Source organism: Neophocaena asiaeorientalis, unplaced genomic scaffold, assembly GCF_003031525.2.
Source record: "Neophocaena asiaeorientalis asiaeorientalis breed wild unplaced genomic scaffold, Neophocaena_asiaeorientalis_V1.1 scaffold135, whole genome shotgun sequence".
Classification (NCBI taxonomy): domain Eukaryota; kingdom Metazoa; phylum Chordata; class Mammalia; order Artiodactyla; family Phocoenidae; genus Neophocaena; species Neophocaena asiaeorientalis.
Window position 1 is genome coordinate 215,240 of NW_020175190.1, and position 13,111 is coordinate 228,350.

At 43.5% G+C, this 13,111-nt stretch overlaps 1 protein-coding gene across 1 annotated transcript; it reads right to left on the reverse strand.

Annotated features, from left to right (window-relative positions):
* Window positions 1–596: 596 nt before the first annotated feature.
* On the reverse strand, window positions 597–12,642 carry LEPROT (leptin receptor overlapping transcript). Its single transcript, XM_024764769.1, has 4 exons — window positions 12,561–12,642; window positions 7,505–7,580; window positions 6,260–6,446; window positions 597–2,889 (listed from the first exon to the last, which is right to left on the reverse strand). The coding sequence occupies exons 1-4, from the start codon at window positions 12,574–12,576 to the stop codon at window positions 2,773–2,775; spliced, it is 396 nt and encodes a 131-aa protein (XP_024620537.1). The 5' UTR covers window positions 12,577–12,642; the 3' UTR covers window positions 597–2,772.
* Between the last annotated feature and the right edge of the window lie 469 nt (window positions 12,643–13,111).

Here is a 13,111-nt window from a genome sequence, read left to right on the forward strand (position 1 = left end):
CAAACTGTTGACACGACCCTGTTGCCAAGATCCAAAACTCAGGCAGGTTCCTTGAGTATTAAAGGACAGCTATGTGAGGGTTTAGCCTTCCTCAGAAGGCTTGGCCTCGTAACCCATGGTAGCATGATATTGTTTCTGTGGGAAAAGTGTTTCAAAGTATAAGCCAGTTGTTTGGAACATGATAGAGAATCTCTTCATAAGATTACTCACTTCTGGGCAATTCTTTATGTGCATTCTCAGTTTTAGAATGTAATCAACGTGCTTTGAATCTCCAAAATATATTCTATGGTGTATAGAAAACAAATGAACCTTTTATGAGGAATTAAAAAATGCCCAACATTGGGCTTCCCTGGTGGCGCAGTGGTTGAGAGTCCGCCTGCCGATGCAGGGGACGCGGGTTCGTGCGCCGGTCCGGGAAGATCCCACATCCGCGGAGCGGCTGGGCCCATGAGCCATGGCCGCTGAGCCTGCCCGTCTGGAGCCTGTGCTCCGCAACGGGAGAGGCCACAACAGAGAGAGGCCCGCGTACCACACACACACAAAAAAAGCCCAACATTTGTGTTACAGAGATGAAACTTTTGTACCGTACATTCACATACAGCAATACTCCCTACTGACATTTATTACTTAAATGATACTAGGTGCTGCAGGATAAATGTCTCTGTTTCATACATATGGCAAATCCAATAATCTATCACTTCAATAAACCATTCCATTAGTAGGGAATAACTACAAATATTCTATATGCAAGTGCTTTATATCGTTCTAGAAATACAATCAAGAGGCAATGCTTTAGGGCTACACATTAAGGCTACCTTGGTTATTTAAAATGTGTATAAGCAACAAGGGCACTTTTGCAAAAGATAGTATAAATTAAACAGTATCTCCATCTTAGGAAAAGAGAAGCTATTACAAGCCAACTCCACATCGAAAATGGTATCTTACAACTTCCTGCTATTATTCTAATGCAGGACAGATTATTGCTCACAACTGCACATTTCAGAACACAAAGAAATTTTCATATTTTTGTTACCTTTTAAGCAAGGTGACATCAGAATAAAAACTTTTAAAATTAAGCTTTTCTTTTCTGTTAAAAGTAAAATTTATTACAATACAGTAAGTGTAAGTGTTATTAAAAATGCTGGTTAAAATTATAAAGTGTCTATATAATTTTTCTAATATAAATATTGGAAATAACTTTAACAGTTCTATACGTACATAGTACACTGAAAACATAAAATCATGCATAAGGCTGAAATATCACTTTGCATATTATCCTTTTAGGTATCACTCTTGTCTTCTCCTGCTCCCAGGATCATTCCAGAATATGAAGGGGTTACAAACTTCAAGGTTTCAGTGTTTTGAATGTATGTCTGTTATCACACATTAACAATGCTTTAAAATCACTGCTTACATTCTAATCACGTGGTTCTAGTTCCCATATTTCCCTTTCTCGATAGGCCTTGGACAAAAAGTTGAGCTAGAAAACCTGTGATTACAGGACCCAGCATGACATGAATTCTCAATGATTCATTTAAAAGTGGCATAAAGTGTTTTATATATATATATATATATATATATATACATATATATATATTTTAAAAGTCCTACAGGACATGAAAGACAAGTACATCACATGTAAATAAAATTAAGCAGCTCACCCTCTGCTTGCTTACTTGGCTCCACGTCTCTATAGGAAGGAGAAGCCGAGCCATGAAGAAGATAGGGCAAATCGGAACTGCTGGGAGTGTGTGTGTTTGGCGGGGCTGGTGAAGGTGGGTGGGCAGCAGCACAGGGAAGGAACTGGGGAGAAATGTCAGATTATGAAGGGAAATTAAACAGCGTTACTTATCCATTCTTCCCCATCTTGCTAAAGCAGGGGCCGGTTCCAGCCCAGCCTCCCTCCCCTGCCTCCCAGTGAGGGATCTGTCCCCCCAGCACTGTGAAGGCAGCCACTGCCTTTCAGACAATGTGAAGCCATAGCTGTTCCCTACTGAGAACACTTCACAAATGTGAGGAACAGCCTATAAAGTATAGCTTTGGACATTTCATACATTCCAAGGACAGTCTGAAGTAGGCCTCAACACGAGGGGCAGGGGAAACAGTTTTTACAAGCAGCTAACGCCCAGAGAGGCTAAGGGGTTCAGCCAAGGGGAAGGCAATGCTTCTTCCTTCATGACAGCGCTTCTCAGACTTTAATGTGCCTGCGATTCACTTGGGGTCTCATCAAAATGTATTAGGTTGAGGATGGGGCCCCAGACGCTGCATTTGTAATAAGCTCCTATGGACCACGCTTCGAGATGCTGATGCTCTTGGTCTACGGACCACACTTGGAGAAGCAAGAGTCTGCAACATAAAGAGGGAGCTGCCTCTGTGTCTCTGGGCCACAGGTATATCTTGGAAGTCCTGGGCAGAGCTGAGACAGCCCCAGTGCTATGTGCCCACTCAAGCACATCCCCGGGCCAAAGGTGGAGATGCAGCACACTGAGTGAGCAACTGTCTACAAGACTGAGTTAACATATTTTCTGAGAGCACCATGACTCTATGAAAAGCTAAACAAATAACATAATTCAACTTGAGTAAATGGAGAGGTCTACTGGCTGGGAATAAAACTAACCTTTTCCCCATGTAGTCCTCCTTAAAGTGAACATGATTACAAAGGTATAAAGAAACAGTATATTAAATTTCATAGTAAAAGGCCACATGTGCACACATATACATACAGTATGAATTCTAAGAAATTAAATGCATTTAATCAGAATAAAGCACGTGCTACCACTGCTCCCAGCTAAAATCATCTCCTCTTCCAAATACAAGGAAAAAACCTTGAATTGTAAGGAAAATCACTGCATTGCCTGCCAGCACCAGGCCACAGGCTCCCCACTTGATCTGAAACACAAAAAAAGAGGATTAAATCTTTACTTTCTTTATACTGTACTCTTTGCAAATCTGTTATTTCCTGCTTTAGAAACATCCAATGAAATATTACATAAAACTGCTAAAAGGCTTAATAATCTAATAGACAGGAGAGAGTGAACTGTTCAGTAATTAGTCTAATTACTTCGTGATGCTTATTAATTAAGTCTGGTATCATCCTTAACGTTTTCCCCATTAGACATAATTCTATACTTGTTTTCAGCAGACAATGACTGCCTTAAGTAAAATACATGAAGCAAGATTACAAAGGGTCCAATTACAATATTGGGTACTCAAAGTTCTGTATGTATTGCCTTCTTTCATGAAAATAGGAATTGGAGAGTTACGGATTGATTTGTTTCTTTTCTAGGCAAGAAAAGGTTTTAAATAATACTCTGCATGCAAATAAAAAGAGCTTTCCAGCAGGGCAGATAGTTTTCCAGAGGCACAGTTGGGGATGAGACTACCCTCTAGTGGACATTTTTTGTTTTAATTTAACAAATAGAAAACATCAATGAAAGTTTCCTCATAAAATGTGATGCAGTATTCGAAAGGTAAAAATAGAAATCTTTAGGGCAAAATTTAAGAAGTACTAGTCTAAGGCACTAGAAGAATAAGATAATGAAAATATGACATCTAAAACCTTCCATGCAGACTTCCCTGATGCCGCAGTGGTTAAGAATCTTGCCTGCCAACGCAGGGACGGGTTCGATCCCTGGTCCAGGAAGATACCACATGCCGCGGAGCAACTGAGCCTGTGCACCACAACTACTGAAGCCCATGCGCCGCAACTACTGAGCCCACGTGCTGCAACTACTGAAGCCCGCGCTCCTAGAGCCCGTGCTCCGCAACAAGAGAAGCCACTGCAATGAGAAGCCCATGCACTGCAATGAAGAGTGGCCCCTGCTGGCCGCAACTAGAGAAAAGCCTACGTGCAGCAACGAAGACCCAACACAGCCAAAAATAAATTTTAAAAAAACAAAAAACAAAAAGACTTCCACGCTTCTGTTATCTAGACAGAGTTCAAACTGGCCTGGCATTCCAGACCCTTCCCAGTCAGGCTTCCCCAGCCTTTCTATCCTCAATCTCAATCCCTCCCTTTTTGCTCCATCATATTGGACTGCTCTTTATTCCACGTACTGCATTTTTGCACTCGGGTGCCATTCCATGCAATAGCCTTCCCTACTCTACACAGAACATTATTTATCCTTAGAGGCCACATCAAATGCCAGTTGTAATTTCTCTCTTCTCGGTGCTCCTATGGCTTTCTGATCATGTTTTAATGAGCACGCTTGGTATATTTATAGTACACTTGCCCATCAGGCAAGTTTCTGTGCTCTTTGAGAACAGAGACAGTATCTGGTTCTTATTCTTAGTGTCCTATAAATAGCATATGCTCCAAAGATGTTTACTGCATGAATAAATAACACTTGTGCAGATCTGATATTCAATGCCCCAAGTAAGAGTTTCATGAAGTTGAAACAGTATGTAATTGGGGGAAATAAAAGCAAATAGTATGAAAGACAGTGAATGTCAAAGAACTGAATAAATTATACCCATAATGTGTATTTCAGAGACAAAAAGAAAATTTTCGTATTTGATATCGATGAAATAAAGTGCATATTTTATGTCAAGACAAGAAAAAATTAAACATAAAATTTTTCTCTGCCCGTTTGGGCCTCCTCCCTCCCCTTCAGTGTGTACTGTACATCTACATTAACCAGACTTCCTTCGGAGATAATGTTCCTTCTTAATCTCATAAAGGGTCACAACTGCTTAGGAGATAACCTTCCTTCTTAATCCTGTAAGGGGCCACGATTACCCATAACCCACTACTTACTTGATACATGCCAATCTGGATTGCATAAACTGTCACTAGTACGTCATTTGATATATAACCATTTGTCTCTAAAACTTATGTAACTGTGCTTTGATCTCTAACATGTGGAACAGTCGTCTCCTGGGTTATAATCCTCAGGTCGGCTCAAATAAAATTCTCCATTTCTTTTTTAGGTCGATGATTGATTAGTTTTTTCTTCAACAATATGAAGATGTCATCTTATTCACTGTATCGCTTAGTAGCTGTACAGTTGTCCCTCAATATATGCCTATTGTGTTGAGGATTGTGTCTATGATCCTATTTGCAGGAGAAGAATTTGATATGTTGTGATTTATAATAAGAATTCGGTCTTTGTCCCCATTTCTTGCACAGAGCTTCTAAAACCCATGGAATTTCCTAAGTGATGAGAGTGGTAAAGGTGACTTTTTTTATGTGAATGAGGTAACTTTGGAAAGCACCTAAGGATGGAAGCCGGTTGCAGGAGGAGACAACCATGTGACTAGACAGTTAGAACTTTCAGTCCCACCCCCAACCTCCAGGGAGAGGGGGCTACGGGACTGGAGGTTGACTCGATCTCCAATAGCCAATGGTTTGATCCATCATGCCTGTGTAACGAAGCCTTCATAAAAACTCAAAAGGATAGGATTCGGAGAACTTCCAGGTTGATGATTTGCTGCTTTGGGGAAAGTGGTACCCTCAGAGAGGTCATGGGAGCTCCATGGTCTTTCCCCACACCTTGCCCTATGCATCTCTACCATCTGGCTGCTTCTCAGTTATATCCTTTTACAACAAACTGGGAATCCAGTGAGTAAATGGGTTCCCTGAGTTCTAACAAATTAATCGAACCCAAGGAGGGGGCCATGGGAACCCCTGATTTATAGCCAGTCAGTCAGAAGCACACGTAACAAGCTGAACCTGTGACTGGCATCGGAAGAGGGAGGCAGTCTTGCGGGACTGAGCCCTGAACCAGTGGAATCTGCTGTTATCTCTAGGTAGACAGAGTCAGAGTTGAGCACAACTGTAGGACACCCAGCTGGTGTGGAAGAATTGCTCCTCAGTGGTGTGGGGAACAACCCCCTGAACCACACACACACACACACACACACACACACACACACACACACACACACACATTGGAATTAGGTGATCAGGACCCCTTTTGATATTGACTTTGGAACTAGAAGAGTATTGCTATAGTAGTCTCTGGATGGCCCTACAATAAAAGGTAAGGATTTCAGAACAATTCTAGAAAATAGCTTACAGTAGAAAAAGCAAGAAATCACCTGGTCTGGCTAAAAGTTGTAAGAGAAACAAAGAAAGCATTCTGCAAACATGGGCAAGATACTGACAGGTGGCTCTAAGGTGGGGGAATAGAGAAACTAAAAATATGCCTGGCCTTGAGGCTTAAGTCAAAGCAGGGGAAATGAAATTTGTGGTTCCAGACACAGGCCTGTGGAGTAAACTCAGCAATAACTGGGCAAAACAATAGACAACAGAACTTACCACGGCCACACGAGCAAGAATAACAGGAAATCCAAAGGCAGAAACAACAATTCCGGTAGTGAAAAAATAAGCCAGTTCCCGACAGGCACTACTTGTTGCATCGGAGTCATACGTTGCTCGTTTGGCAATGAAATAGGGGATGGGAGAGATGGCATGGAATATCAGGACAAACAAGGGCCAGTAAACACTGTTGGTTGCACCCAGAAGAAACCCAAAAGGAAAAGTTACAGTTACATCATAATTAAAGATATATTACTGTTTCAAAGTTAATATTACTTTAAATGTCTAGGTCAACGATTATTTTCATTTGTCACTATTAATACATGAGATGATTTCTACCAGGAACAGTTAAGAAGCAGCGATCATTAAAAATTACTAGTCCATTAATCTGCAGATAACTTATATTGTGTTAAGAAACAACTACATAATGTAAAATCTAGAATCTTTATTACTTTCTGTATTATTGAGCTGTCATTTCTTTAGGGACAGAATCTTAACTTAGTCATCTTTGCTTCCCCTATAGAACATAGCACAGGGCCTTGCACATGCTAATTCAATAGAGATCTTTTGAATGCATGCAGGTGGAAACTTTCACTTGCTTGGAATAAAACCCAGATTCCTCGCCCTGGCCTACAAAGCCTCACATGATTTGGCCAATTTCTTCCATTCATTCTGTGCCATCTTCCCTTCATTCGCTCAATCTGTAGCCACACCAGCCTTTCTGTTTCTTAAACACTCCCTCTGCCTGAATACCCTCCCCTGACTCATCAAGCCTGATAAGCTTATTTATCCACCAAGTCTCAGCTTAAAGACAACCTCTTCTATGCAGCCCTCCCTGACTCCCTGACTCTCCCAGGGAAACTCAGATTTACCTTCTCAAAGCTCTCACTGTACTTTGTACACTCTCTACTAGAGCTGTCAGCTTACTGACTGGACTGTTTACCTGTCTCTCACTCATAACTAGAACTGTAAACTCCTTGAGGACAGGACTGTGTCTCTTCATTCTTGTGTCACCAGCTGGTCCAGAGGAGGTTTTCAATAAATGCTCATTAAATGAATACATCAATTTTAAACAGAGCTTTGGTCTGCACAAATACAAGTGACCCAGGAAGGGACTGGGTTCATAATTTGGACTTCATTAACTCATCAGTTAGAGCTTGGTGCTAAACTGACCAAACTCCCTAATACCCGTACTAACAGTGACAAAGACACACAAAAATAGTTCTTTTGGAAATGATAACTTACCCATAATCCTCTAAGGCACATCCCAGCATAAGAAAAGTCAGCCCAATAGCCCCACTGAAGGATAATGCCACAAGAGCTGTGAAAAATAAAACCAAGAGTTATAGGTCCCCGTGGCTGTCAGGGACTGGGGGTGGGGGGAGAGGAATGGGGAGGGACTCTTTTGGGGTTGATAAAATGTCCTGGAATTAGAAAGTAGTAATGGTTGCACAACCTCGTGAATATACTAAAACCCACAGGATTTTACACTTTAAAAAGGTTAATTTTATGTCACGTGAATTATATCTCGATTTTAAATGTTTTAATAAAAAAAAGAATGCAGTGATTTACTTATCTCATTGGTTAATGTTACATTTGACTGGCAAATGACCACCTACGTGCATCATTTTTAAATCATCAGGTGGCGAAAGAGCTCAAGCCTTTCCAGTACTCAACCCCTATCTAACGTATGAATTCCCTCTATATTTGTCCCAAGAGCCAGCCAGCCAGTCGATACAACTCCACTGAAGGGAAACTCACTACCACTGAGGCAGGTCATTTCATTCTGATAGTCTTTAAATGCTGAAAACCCTTTTTCCTTAAATTGAACCCCAAACTGCCTCCTAGCAATATATACGCTTTGATCATTGTGCCCTCCAAACCACAGTGCTTCAAGTATTTGAAGATTGGCGCTTCCCAATTAGTGTCCCCTGAATATTTATTCCCTGCATCTGTTACACCAATCTTTGAGGAGGCAGGAACATTCTTGTTTTGTCCACTGCTGAGTGGGAGACGGAATGTGAGTTGTTAAAAAATCTTGAGCTCTGAGTCACCAACATGGGTTCAAATCTTAACTCTGTCACTGACTGCTTGTGTGACCTTGGGTAGAAGGTGAACCTCTTTAAATCCAATTTTTCACCTGTAAAATGCGAATCATGGTGCCACCTTATTAGGGAGTTTATGGGAATCAAATGAGATAATCTATGTAAAGTGCTTGGATGTGCTTTGATACAGGTAGCAATCCAAAGCACAGGACACTGAATTATCCAAATATTCCTCTGAAAAAAACCCATAATACTCAAAATTAGTCACTGACTAAACTAATTAACATTTTGATTGCTTCCTTTTACTTTAAAGGCAATTTGGGGAGACTTTTATAGGAAGATACCAAGGTGATTTTAAAACATCTGGGAGTATACAGATGGTAGGGGACAAGGAAGCACTGTCAGTTTTATGTACTTTTCCATTTAGCACATGTCACTTTTGGAAAAAAAAAAATGTACAAAAGTAACTTGTCCCGTATTGTTTCATTACAGATGACCTTCTCCTCATTGGCTTTGTCCCCTGCCTGTGACTGATCACCTGCACTACGCTGTCCCCCGGGAGAGCATTCAAAGCTAGGAATCATAGATCTCTTCCTTCTGTTCTGGGACACCAGTCACTCAAAGGTCACAACTATATCGCCAGTGGATGCTCTTTACCCCCCTTTTTCTTTTTCAGGAATTGCATCCTCGGCCATCTCTTAAACTTGGAGCTAACCAGGAATAGAATTTCATCTCTCTTGTCACTTTACACTCTTGCTGGGACATTGCATTCAACCCAAAGCTCCCTGGTACCACAAGGACCCAGCTACATCTGAGGCTGCAGCCCAGAGCAGGTTCTAAGAGCTTGGCCTGCACCTCCAACTCCAATCTGGACTTCTGTGGGTAGCCAACAAGGACCTCAACTTCAACATGTGTAAAACTGAAACATCCCCACCTTCTCCTCCCAAACACACACTTCTTCCCTTTGAAGGTTCTATCTTCAAAGACCGACACCAACCCTACACTCCGTTTTCTAGAAAATCAGTAAGTCAAGGTGACTCAGTCTCCCAGACCTCACTCAAACACACTGCTAAAGACTGAGTGATTGGGCTTCCCTGGCGCTGCAGTGGTTAAGAATCCACCTGCCAATGCAGGGGACATGAGTTCGAGCCCTGGGCCAGGAAGATCCCACATGCCACGGAACAACTAAGCCCGTTCCCCACAACTACTTAGCCTGCACTCTAGAGCCCGCGAGCCACAACTACTGAAGCCCACGGGCCTAGAGCCGGTGCTCTCCAACAAGAGAAGCCCACGCACCGTAACAGAGAGTAGCCCCCGCTCACCGCAACTAGAGAAAGCCCACGCACAGCAACAAAGACCCAACTCAGCCAAAAATAAATAAATAAATAAATATTTTAAAAAAAAAGACTAAATGATTGTGTCCCTCCCCCCAAATTCATATATTAAATCCTAAAGTCCAATGAGATGGTGTTAGGCGGTGATAAGGTCATGAAGGTGGAGTCCTTGTGAATGGGATTAGTACCCTTATAAAAGGGACTCCATAGAGCTTCCTTGCCCCCTCTGCCATGTGAGGACACAGCAAAAAGATGGCTGTCTAGGAACCAGGAAGCAAGTCTTCACCAGACAACAAATCTGCTGGCACCCTGATTTTGGAGATTCCAGCCTCTAGAACTAAGAAATAAATGTTGTTTAAGCCACCCAGGTTATGGTATTTTTGTCCTAGCAGTCCTAAAGGACCAAGACAACCACCTCTTCTCTTGTGCCCCCAGCTACTGTCCCCGTGAAGACCCTCATCATCTCATGCCTGCCTTCATCTCATGACTCTGCCAATCCATCCTCCACACAGCAGACAATGATGTCTCAAATACATAAAGCTGGTGTCACCCCTTCACAGTTGCTTTCACAGCCTATGAGTTGTTCTAGCACTGGAGGCGCACCTCTGCCATTGTTCTAGCACTGGAGGCGCACCTCTGCCACTGTTCTAGCACTGGAGGCGCACCTCTGCCATTGTTCTAGCACTGGAGGTGCACCTCTGCCATTGTTCTAGCACTGGAGGCGCACCTCTGCCCCGCGACACATGCTCTCTCCACTTGGAATAAACTCTGCCCTCACCCCATCCTTTGCCAGGTGAAGCCTTACTGATCTTTTTAGATTCAGGTCAAGAATTGCCTCTTTTGCGAAAGTGGTCCCCTTCCTCCCTGGAGCAGGGTTCAATAATCCCATCTGTATTAATTTCCTAGGGCTGCTATTAATAATGTACCACAAACCGGGTGGCTTAGAAGAACAGAAATGTATTCTCTCACAGTTCTAGGGGCTTGACGCCTGCTCCCTCTGAAGGCTCTAAAGGAAGACTCCTTCCTTGCCTCTTCCTAACTCCTGCAATCTCTGGTCCTCCCTGGCTTGCAGTTGCATCGTTCCAATTTGTGCCTCTGTCTTCATATGGTATTCTTCCTATATGTCTCCATGTCCAAATTTCCCTTTTCTTATAAGGACACTAGTCCTTGGGTTAGAGTCCAACTAATCCAATATCATCCTAACTTGATTACATCTGCAAAGTCCCTATTTCCAAATAAGGTCAAATTCACAGATACTGGGGAGCTAGAGCTTGAACATATTTATTTGGGGGACACATTCAACCTACAACGCCATCTTTGTGCTCCTTAGACATTTAAACAGTAACAATTATTTCCAGCTCTGTCAAACAACAACTTCTCATTTATCTTTTTATTCCAAGCCTCAGGCATACAGTAGTCCCTCTTTAAAAGTTGAATAATCTGCAAAAAGCTTCCTTTCCTTAGTCCTTTTCCATTTCATAGCCTATCTTCCTTGTTACTGTGTCACAATTTCTAACACAGTCACACATAAACGTTATTATGTGATAGTTTCCGGGCATGACTAAACACAGTGTAGTGCTGATACTTGTCATCTGCTTTCTGCATTGGCTTCAAATGGATATATTTCACAATGGACACTATCCAAGTAAATCATGTTTACTAAATTAATGCCGAATATAAAAGTCAGCCAGAAATAATTTTAAAATGTGTCTGCTACTAACAGTTTCACACTCAGCTAAATTTCATAGTGAATACACACATGTGTACAAAGACACCCATACGCATGTTTACAGCACATGTTGATTAACTGGAGAGGGAAGATCTTTGCGTACAAATATCAAGGATAGGAACTCCCACGTGGAAAGAGTTATGCTACTCTATTCAAAAGATGAGAAATCTAAGGGTGTCCTACCAAACCAACAGGAAGCCTTCCAATAGCCTCTCCTACAATTGCCATTCCCCATTCCTCTGAAGGCAAATAGATGAGGGAACTGGTGTTCTTGGTACCCCTTTTTAAATCAACTGCCCCATTCAAAAATACGTACTGCACAAAGACCTACTGTATAGCACAGGGAACTATATTTAATATTTTGTAATAACCTATAAGGGAAGAGAATCTGAAGAATACATAATATACATATATATACATATATATATATATGAATAGCTGTGCTGTAGACCTGAAACTAACACGGTATTGTAAATCAACTACACCTGAATTTTAAAAAAAGTCCTGCACAAACACTACCTTCTTGTCTGTCCATAAATGAATAAAGGCTGATGAAAGCAGCGATAAAATTCCACCTAATCTACTCTCCACAATTAAGACAAATACAGCATTTCAGGGCGCTTTCCGCTGACACTCGCCTGCAGCCAACTCTGCCTAGTTGGAAAAATCATCGGGAACAACAGATTTAAGTGCCCCGATGCCGACACAATGGCTCCTCTGGAAGAAACGGGAAACTCGGCGAAGCGGCAGGAAAAGGGAGGAGAGGCATTAGGGTGGACATGTCAGGAAGTGAAAGCCCAGTTTAAAACTCGGCAGAGGAGGGGGTGAGGGTACGCTCCCAGGAACTGGGAAGGAACCAGGGAGGTGATGCCCCCGGGGTTAGACGGGGTCTTCCAGGGAGAGACTGCTCCCGGCGAGGGCTCCGCCTGCAGCGACCCGGACACTCCGGGCGAAACGTGAAGGCCAGTATCCTTGCAGAAAAAGGGTTGAGGTTCCCCAAAACACGTCTCCACCCGTACCCCAAGGGGTGAAGGAAGCAGGCGAGCTGCTTCCCACCGGGAAAGGAGGGAAGGGTGGCAGGTCTGAGGGAGGCCGTTCCCCACCCACGCGCTGAAGGCGCAGCTCCAGCCTCATCCCAGAGCCGAGGCGGCGATCCCACGGCAGGACCAGCGAGCCGAGGACCTCGGATGTACCTTTAACGCCCGCCATGTCTCCCGAGCTGGGGCCGCGGCTGCTTCCGGCTTCTTGCCACGGCCCCTGCCCCCGCCCAGGCCCGGTCCCTGGCCGTATTTAGGGTGCCGAGAGCTGATAGGCTTGCCACGCAAACCCGCTTTCTCTTCGTAGCCGCGACTTTGCTCCACCAGCTCTCCTGCTAGGTCATAAGCATCTGCATAATCCCGGAACTGGCCCCACGCTCCTCTCTTCCATCTGTGGCTGGGACCCTGGCTCCGCCGAACCGCTAGGTACGCGGGCCCAGACGCTCCCCCACAGCCCACTCGGGACGCGTCCAGCACGGCGCGGAAGGAATCTCTGCGTGAGGGTGGAGAAGATGGAGAGAGGACTCGGAAAATTACAGTCGGTAGAGGAGGAAGGAATACCCTCTTACTCTGGCATTACATTCTCCAACCCTAGCGTGCGTTTGTGTGCCTGTCTGCGTTTACGTAGCTGTGGCTATGGCGGAGGTTGGGATGGGGACACCAGAGAAGAGGCCCCAAAGATCCCGTTTGTCTGGCCTTGCCTTGCT

What these genes read in the sequence shown, in the direction of transcription:
- LEPROT (XM_024764769.1), bottom strand. An exon ending in TGTGCCTTAGAGGATTATGG is followed by an intron (nt 6,447 to 7,504) that starts GTAAGTTATCAT and finishes TGCAACCAACAG; the next exon opens with TGTTTACTGGCCCTTGTTTG. An exon ending in TTCTTGCTCGTGTGGCCGTG is followed by an intron (nt 2,890 to 6,259) that starts GTAAGTTCTGTT and finishes TTTGTGTTTCAG; the next exon opens with ATCAAGTGGGGAGCCTGTGG.